Raw genomic sequence first — 9,726 nt, 5'->3', positions numbered from 1 at the left:
ATATATATAATCTAAAATATTGAATATAGAAGATTTATCATCGGAATTTAAAATTTTATATTTCAATGACTCAAAATTTTAAATATAACAAATCAATGTTTTAAAATAAAATCAAATATTAAGTGGTTGAAAATTGAAATGTAAATTTTAAGTTTAGGGGTGAAAATATTATTTTTAAAATTTTGGGTGGTTTGTATGTAAAAAGACCCATAGAAAATAAGAAAATAGTTTTGTTGAGGGCAGGAGCCGTTGGCATTTGTCCACTCTCCTCTCGTTCATCTCTCCCTCTTCCCGCATTTTGCTTCTCTCCTTCATCTGACCTGATAATCCAAATCGAAACTCTAATTCTGATCAAAATCCATCCGAGCCGGCGCTATAAGTTGACCTGTAGGTGCCAAGTCGTAGAATCAGGGATGGAGATCTCATGAGTAACGAGGACATCTCCTTCATCTCCAGATCTCCTCCGTCTCGTTAAGTTTTTAAGGTTACTGGGATCAATCAGATCGTGGGGGATGGCAAACAAGCACGGGGAGTTTAACCAGAAGATCGATTACGTTTTCAAGGTGGTGTTGATTGGGGACTCTGCAGTGGGGAAGTCGCAGCTGCTGGCTAGGTTTTCGAGAAATGAGTTTAGCTTAGATTCAAAAGCTACAATCGGGGTGGAGTTTCAAACGAGGACGATCACCATTGATCATAAGACAATCAAGGCGCAGATTTGGGATACGGCTGGACAGGAGAGGTATGTATGGGTTTTCCATTCCTCCTTTTTCCTGTTCCGTTTCATCAGATCTTGGTTTTTGTAAGGTGATCAATTTTTTTAGTTGTATGCGTGCTGGTTTTGATTATTGTTGAACGAACATGACATACATGGAGTTTTGGGTAAATTTTATTTTTCGAGATTTGGTTATGCCTGGCTATGGACTGGTGGTTTGTGATTGCTGTGCTAGAAATTATTTATGGTCTTAATGTGGCATGAAAATTTTAGCACACATAAATGAATAGATCTCGGTTTGCAAGAGCCACGAGTTTTTTTTCTTAAGTGGAAAAAAGAGAAGGAGACAAAAAACTACATACCCCAATTCATTTGAAATAATTTCTCTATACAGTTTGAAGGTTAGAACAATCAGCTCTTTCTGTCACTGGAGAAGGCGAGATTATAAGCATGGCAACAAGTACTAATATTGTTTGATGATGGAGGACAATGGGCATCGGCTTCATTCGGTGGCGGGCAATGATAGATTGTAGCTGTCAATGGCGGTTAACAGTTGGTGTTCACAACAAAAGTCAATTTTGGGTGATGATGAGAGTTAGCATTACCAAAGACAAATTTTAGTGGGCATCAACAGCAAACGTTGACAAGCATCAATGACAATTGATGATAAATTTGAGGCGTTAGCAGGCGGAATTCTCTCATCTGGAATCCTTTTTCAACGTGTAAATGTAGTTTGCGTGTGTGTGTGTTATGGTATCTTGGTCATTACAACTAGAAATGTAGACACTCCATCTGTAAGATCTGAAAATTTTCTTACCTGCTTCCTTGTACACAATTCTTTCCTTTTTTGTTGCTTTCCTGATTCAGACTTGCGATTTATTTTTTTCTATTCGTCGTTACCGCCTTCCCGAATTGATTGAACCACCTCTCCTTCCTATAAGAACAGAGCATGGGTAGTGACCTGACGACAACCTCACCATTCCCTCCTCCTGATCTCCCTCTTCCTCTCGATCTTCCTCCTCCCGCTCTCCCGATTTTGCTCGAAAACATCGGCTTCGTGGTCGAACCCCCACGATACTGTCGCAGTTAGAGCTTATTGAGAAAGAAATGGCGGGATTGTGGTATACAGAGACCCAAAACACCCATCTTCCTCTTCCTTCTGTTTGCTCCTACCTAAACCGTCAAGGAAGGTAACCCCCGGCTTCCTCCCTCTTGCGCACTTCAGCTTCTCTAAATCCCGTGAATCCATCTTCCATCGGATTTGTTGAATCCCGATTTAAGACAAAACAGAGAAGAAATGGGATTTAAGAACTTATAAGCTTGGATAACTTACAAATTCTTTTTTGTATAATACTATAATAATAATTTAATAAATAGAAGTAATTTAATAATAATAATAATAATAATAATGATAATAAGGTTCAAATTGATTGCTTCTAATTAAGTAAATAAATAAGTTTAACTTCATAATTTCATGCTTTTAAGAATATAATAATAATAATTTATCGGATATACATACATATATTAATCTTTGTAGGTTTATTAGAATGCACCTAATTTAATGAATAAATAAGTTTAATTGCTTAATCGTTTGTCTTATTTTTCTAAATGATGTAGGATTGCTAGTTGAATCGTCGAAGTTATAGAGGGGTCGTGATTACCGTCTCAAGGTAAGTAACTGTTGTTTATTGGAGAATAAACCTACCCTTCCTAGTTATGAGCGTTAATCATTATCCTTTGTAGTAGATTTATAGTTATTGCCAATCATGTCCTTGTTATTTCAATTTTATATTTGTTATAGACTTTAATTATTGTTCATGATAATATCACTATCCGTCTTAAATTATTGGCGCAAAATTTCCTACCTGTTTATATTAATCCTGCATTTAACATATTTTTTTTCTAAACTTGTAGGAAGTCTCATATGTCATATCACAAATCAGCATGATATATTATAATTTTAACATGTTTTATCTGTGAAAATGAATTTTCATGTTTGTGTGTGATGGTATGTAGATCAGTAGAAGTCTTTTGAATTTTGGTTAGTCAGGTCGACGGACCCACAAAATGACAACTCTACAAGAAATCATTGGGTTTCCATGGGTTGGTATTTGACTTTCTTGGTTTCAGGTTGTCAGTTAAAATTGACTATATGTATAAATGAAAGTTAAATGATAAGAAATTTGATTTAAAATGATTGCATATTTCGTATGATATGCATATTTAATATTTATCGCTCTAGTTTGTCTTACAGTATTACACATGCACATAGTAATTCTTATTTATTTGTTGTTTATGCTTTAATAGAAAACTATTATTTATTGAGTTTGTCAAACTCATTCTTTGATATAATTGCATAACAAGTTATATTCAGCCAACAATATGACCATCTCCACTAGAACAAATTTTTCAGTTTTAGTGTCTCAATTTTGATATTTTTTCTTGTGTTTGTTTTAACTATTTTATTTTTCTTTGTTGGGTATGGTAGTTGTTCCATGTTATAATTTCTATTTTGATTCAGTTAGTTTTCTATTTTAGTCCAGCTGAATTATTGAATCTTTCAGTATTAATAAAATTTACATTTTCTTTTCTTTTATTTGCATGCAAGCATTTCTTTGAAAATATAAATAATGTTTTTTTTCATTTCATCAGGCCCTGCGTTGTCGGGGTGAATCTCCTTCCGGACTTGGGATGTGACAGAGTGGTATTAGAGCTTGTGTTTTGTATTTTAACCTTCCTTATCTTTGCATCTCATATCCCTTGACTTCTAAGTATTAGATAGGGGATAGGTATTCTTATAAGTCGGTATTCAATTGATTTTGATTTTGCGTATCTTTAAATTGTTTAGAATGGTTCTGAAAAGAAGAGGTGTTGCAGCCGCTCATGGAAGAGGATTTCAGAGAGCTATTATAAATTAGGTGCCTGTTTCTAGTGGTTTTAGCTCTCCTAGTCGCCATCGTGCTGATCCAACTCAAACCATCGAGACCATTGGAGCGCAAGATCTCAACATGGTGACTCTCGTGGAGGTGGTAACACAGAATGTTACTGAAGCGTTACAAGCTAACTTTGCAGCCCAAATTGCATAAGCGGTCCAAGCTATCCAGCAAGTGATGCAACTAGAACTAGAAGCCACTTAATCAACACCACCCGTGGCCGCCATGGAGGCTCAACCCCATCAATCAATGACGATGACCAATGAGAGTACTATAAATTGAGTGATTGGTCATTTTTTGAAGACACATCCTCCTAACTTCAATGGCACGATGGACCTAATCGAGTCCAATGCATTAGCTCCATGATATCAAAAAGAGGTTTCAATGAATAAAGTGTCTTGAAGACCGTAAGTTGTTCATTGCGACATTCCAATTATGTGAAGGAGTTGATGGTTGGTTGGAAAGTCACCGTCGTAACATTTTTGGATCTGATGCAGTAGTGTCATGGTTGGAAAGTCACCGTCGTAACACTTTTGGACCTGATGCAGTAGTGTCATGGGAGGATTTCAAAAGATTATTTCTGGAACAATTTTTCCTTATGTCGGACCGGGTCAAGCTCATGAATGACTTGAGGAAGCTAGAGGAAGCGACGAAGACCGTTCGGGAGTATGAGACATAATTGGCTGTTTCATCTCATCAATTAATCAACATGAAGAGCAGAAGATCTAACATTTACTGGTTGGCTTAAGAGACGACATTCAAAGGTTCATATCGGCGATCAACTTACAGAGAACTGGTTGATCGAGGTATTCATGCGTAGATGGAGATCAATGTCTGCGAGGAAAAGCATGTCGAGAAGCGAAAGAAATTAGATACACAAGTCAATGGGAGTTCCCAAAAGAAGCAGCATCAAAATCACCAAGCGCAAAAATCAAAAGCAAATCCTCAATGTGTTTATTATGGGAAATATCATTCTGGGACTTGTAATTTGGTTGTTGGCAAATGCTTCAATTGTTATAGTATTGATCATAAAACTAAGGATTGTCCCCTCAAAGTTCAAGGTTAGCCGCAAGTGACAAGCACCTAGGAAAATAATTATAAGTCTCATCACAAGAGTAAGTGACATAAGTCAAATGGAGGACAATTTCAGAAGCATCACGAAAAGGCTAAGCGAAGCAGAACTATTTTCAACCTCAACAATAACAGCAACAAATGGCGGCGTTTCAACCGGTATCAGTAGCATCAACAACCTCAACAGTTAGCACTGATGTATCAACAACCCTCATGGTATAATACCAGTCTCAGTGAGCTTCAAGCTTCAGAGTAGCCCAAACAGACAATTCCACCTCGGGCATTCGTTATGGTGCATAAAGAAGTTTGTGAAGCTCTTATCTTAATGTGGTGACATGTATCTTCCTTACTTTAAATCAGCTGACATGTGTTTTATTTGACTCCGGGATAACTTATTCATTTATATCAAATAAATTTGCATCTAGCACATTGATTTCCCCATTACAATCACATCTATTAATCATTCTGCTATCTAGCTCACATGTGATCGTTACTCAATGTGTTCATAACCACGACATTATCATCAATGACATGCATATATTTGCCACTTTCATAGTATTCCTACTAGTTGAGTTTGATGTGATCTTGGGTATGGACTGACTATACATATATCATACAATTATCGATTGTCATAAGAGACGGGTGAATTTCTGCATGCTTAGCTCTGTTCCCTTTTGCTTCAAGGTTAGTAGGGAAGTTATTTCTGTCTATTTTTGGCAATTAAGGCTTATAATTTGATATCCCATGGATGTGCTAGCTATCTGGCTCATGTGATGGATCCCGAGAAACTAATTGTTAGCTTAAATAGTATTCCAATTGTTCGGGAATTCACTGATGTATTTCCTAAAGATTCGTCTGGCTTACCACCGGATCACAATAGACCTACTTTCGAGGACCACTCCATTGTAAAGTGTCATATCAGATGGTCATTGTAGAACTCCAAGAGCTTAAAATCTATTTGCAAGAATTGCTTGATAAATGATTCATTCGGCCTAGTGTCTCGCCTTGGGGAGCACTAGTTCAGTTCGTGAAGAAGAAAGATGGAAGCATGCGGTTGTGCATCAACTACAGAGTTTAATAAGGTGACCATGAAGAACAAGTACCCACTGCCTCGTATAGATGATTTGTTCGATCAACTACAAGGTTCTTCTATGTTTTACAAGGCCGATATCCGATCAGGCTACCATCAATTGAAGATCAAAAATGAAGATTTCAAAGATTGTTTTTCGATCTCGATATGGGCACTATGAAATATTTATGATGTTATTTGTTTGACTAATGTCTTTGTTGACTTTATGAATTTGATTAATAGAGTTTTTAAGCCCTACTTGGATCGATTCGTTATTATCTTCATTGTTGATATTTTGGTCTACTCCAAGAATGATGAGAAGCATGCAATAGCACTGAATACTCTTCGAGAGAATAAACTTTATGCCAAATTCTCTAAGTGTGAATTTTGACTTCAAGAAGTGGCATTTTTGGGACACTTTGTTATGGAGCTGAAATTTTTTTGGATCATGCTAAGATTAAGACAACAGTGGATTGGTCGAGACCGGGCACTGTCACTAAGATTCATAGTTTTCTTGGATTAGCTAGATATTATTAGAGATTTGTTGAAGGTTTTTCTTGCATTGTTACACCTTTGTAAAGGTTGACTCAGAAGGCTGTTAAGTTTGAATGGTTCGATGCTTGTGAGCAGAGTTTTAGAAACTCAAGAATTACTTGGTAAAAACCCCAATTCTCACTATACCCTCTGGCACAGATGGATTTCAGATCTACAAAGTTGTTTCACATCAAGGATTGGGATGTGTTCTAATGCAGCATGACATGTTTGTAACCTATGCCTCAAGACTACTCAAGGTGCATGAATGGGTTTATCCTATCCATGACTTGGAGTTAGCTATAGTTATTTTTGCACTAAAGATTTGGAGGCACTCCCTCTATGGCATTAGTTGTGAAGTTTTCACCGATTATAAGAGTTTGAAGTATATTTTCACCCAAAAGGAGTTGAACTTGAGCAACGACGATGGGTCGAGTTGATGAAGGTCTATGACTTGGAGATTCAGTATCACCTCGGTAACACGAACTTGGTCACGGATGTCTTAAGCAGAAAGCCTTCTACGTATGCAGCTTGCATAGCCACTCGGGAGCATGATTTAACATAGGAGATGGAACGACTTCAGCTCAAGATAGTGCCGACAGGAGCTACTTCTAGCACTTATCAACTGTCAGTTCAGCTTAAACTTGGGGACTGTGTTCTTGCAGCTCATATGATGAATGCAAACTTATTACAACTTAAATAGAAAATAAAGAATGGATCGAAGCCTGAGTTTAGTATCGATCCATCGGCTGTGTGTTCCTAATCAGAAGAACTTCGACAAGAGATACTCCATGAGGCAAATTCTACTTCATATTTTGCTCATCTGGGAAGTACTAAGATGTAACAAGATCTTAAGAAGTTATTTTGGTGGCCAGGTATGAAAAATGTTGTAGCTGAATTCCTAGTTAAGTGTTTGACCTGTCAGATGGTTCAAGCATAACATTAGAGACCTGGTTGTTTGTTGCAACCCCTTCCATTTCCAGAATGGAAATGAGAGGAGATTTTCATGGACTTTGTGGTTGGATTAACGAGATCGAAACAAGGACATGATGCCATTTGGGTTGTGGTCGATAGATTAACTAATTCGGCCTCCCATTTTTGACCAATCAAGCAGACCTATTTAGTGGATAAATTAGTCAAGTTCTACATAGAAAACATCATTCGACTTCATGGAATTCCAACTGTCGTTGTGTCTGATTGAGATGGAAGATTTACTTCCAGGCTATGGAAACAAGTGCAAGAAGCCATGGGCACGAGATTAGAGTTCAATACTATTTTTCATGCTCAGACAGATGGATAGTTGGAGCGTAGCATTCAGACTTTAGAAGACTTGCGGAGAGCTTGCATTTTGGACTTTGGAGGTAGTTGGGAAGACTATATTCTGTTGGTAGAGTTTGCTTATAACAATAGCTTCCAGACTAACATCAACATGGCGCCATATGAAACACTTTATGGCAGAAATTGTAGTTCCCCTTGTGTTGGTTCGAAATCGGTGAGAGACAAATATTTGGACCACAACTTGTGGATCAAGTACCGAGAAAGTTGGTCAGATCCGAGATCTACTACGTACGGCCCAGGATCGTTAGAAGTACTTCGACCCAAAGCATAAAGAGATTGAATTCAAAGTCGGAGATCATGTTTCTCTAAAAGTTTCACCTATGGACAAAGTTTCACGGTTTGGCCAGACTGGAAAGCTTCAACCTTGTTTCATTGGTCCTTTCAAGGCGATTGAGAAAGTCGGTAAAGTTTCATATCGTTCGGCATTTTCTCCAAAACTTGTAGGAGTACACAGTGTCTTCCACGTCTCTCAACTTCAGCGTTATGTGCATGACAATTCTCATATTATCTGGTATGAACCATTGGTGATTTGAGGAAACCTGAGTTATGAAAAAGTATTAGATTGCATCTTGGAATGTGAAGTTGGACAACATCTCCGCAGATTAATTCCTTTTTTTAAAGTGTTTTCGAAGAACCAGTCAGAACATGAAACAACTTTAGAGGTTGAATAAGAGATGATTACGAAGTACACAAAACTGTTCTAGAACTAAGGTATGAATTTAGGGACCAAATTTCTTTATGAAGGGTAGTATGTAAGATCCAATAATTTTCTTACTTGATTCATTGTATGTTGCTTTCCTAATTCAAGTTTGCGGTTTCTTTTTCTTCGATTCGCTATTACCGCTTTCTTGAATTGATTGAAACCACCATCTCTCCTTCCCATAAGAACAAAGCATGGGGTAGAGACTTAACGACAACTTCACCACTCCCTCCTTCTGATCCCCCTCTTCCTCTCGATCTTCCTCCTCCCGCTCTCTCGATTTTGTTTTAAACCAACAGCTTTGTGACTGAACCCCCACGATACTGTCGCTGTTAGAGCTAACAGAGAAGGCAACGGCGGGATTGTGATACACAGAGACCCGAAACTCTCATCTTCCTCTTCCTTCCGTTCGCTCCTTCCCGAAACTGCTAAGGAAGGTAACCCTTGCCTTCCTCCCTCTCACGCACTTCAACTTCTCTAAATCCTATGAATCAATCTTCCATGGGATTTGTTAAATTCTGATTTAAGACAAAACAAAGAGGAAACGGGAATTTAAAACTTATAAGCTTGTATGACTTATAAATTCTTTTTTGTATAATACTATAATAATAATTTAATAAAAAACAATAATTTAATAATAATAGTAATGATGATGATGATAAGGGTCGAATTGATTGCATCTAATTTAGTAAATAAATAAGTTTAACTTTATAATTTTCTTCTTTTAAGAATATAATAATAATAATTTATTTGATATACGTGCATATATTAATCTTCTTAGGTCTATTAGAATACACCTAATTTAATGAATAAATAAGTTTAATTGTTTAATCATTTATGTCTTATTTTTACAAATGATGTAGGATTGCTAGTCGAACCGTCGAACTTGTATAAGTGTCGTGATTACCGTCTCGACGTAAGTAAATGCTATTTATTGGAGGATAAACGTTCCCTTCCTAGTTAGGGGCATTAATTTTTGTCAATTGTAGTAGATTCATAGCTATTGCAGTCATGCCCCTTTTTATTTCAATTTTGTACTTGTTATATGTGCTAATTATTGTTGATGATGTTATCACTATCAATCTTAAATTATTGCTACAAAGTTTTCTACATATTTATATTAATCTTGTATTTATCATGTTTTTTTTTTCTGCATTTATATGAATTTGCATATGTGATATCACAAACTTGCATGATATGTTATAATTTTAACATGTTATACTTATGGGAAAAAATTGACATGCTTGTGTATGATGGTATGTAGGTTGGTAGAACACTTTTGAATTTTGGCTAACCGAGTTGACGAGCCCACAAAGTGACGACTTTATAGGAAATCGTCGGGTTTTCTTGAGTTGGTATTATATATATATAT

At 36.7% G+C, this 9,726-nt stretch overlaps 1 protein-coding gene across 1 annotated transcript in view; it reads left to right on the top strand.

Annotated features, from left to right (window-relative positions):
- Positions 1-259: 259 nt before the first annotated feature.
- Positions 260-9,726, top strand: part of LOC110033221 (ras-related protein RABA4d-like) — a 17,275-nt gene continuing 7,808 nt past the window's right edge. Inside the window, exon 1 of the mRNA XM_020737133.1 lies at positions 260-739. Coding sequence (XP_020592792.1) covers positions 513-739 — 227 coding nt within the window. The 5' untranslated portion in view covers positions 260-512. The remainder of the gene's footprint in view (positions 740-9,726) is intronic.

This window comes from Phalaenopsis equestris, unplaced genomic scaffold (assembly GCF_001263595.1).
Source record: "Phalaenopsis equestris unplaced genomic scaffold, ASM126359v1 Scaffold001116, whole genome shotgun sequence".
Classification (NCBI taxonomy): domain Eukaryota; kingdom Viridiplantae; phylum Streptophyta; class Magnoliopsida; order Asparagales; family Orchidaceae; genus Phalaenopsis; species Phalaenopsis equestris.
This window is presented reverse-complemented; position numbering and strand designations above follow the sequence as displayed.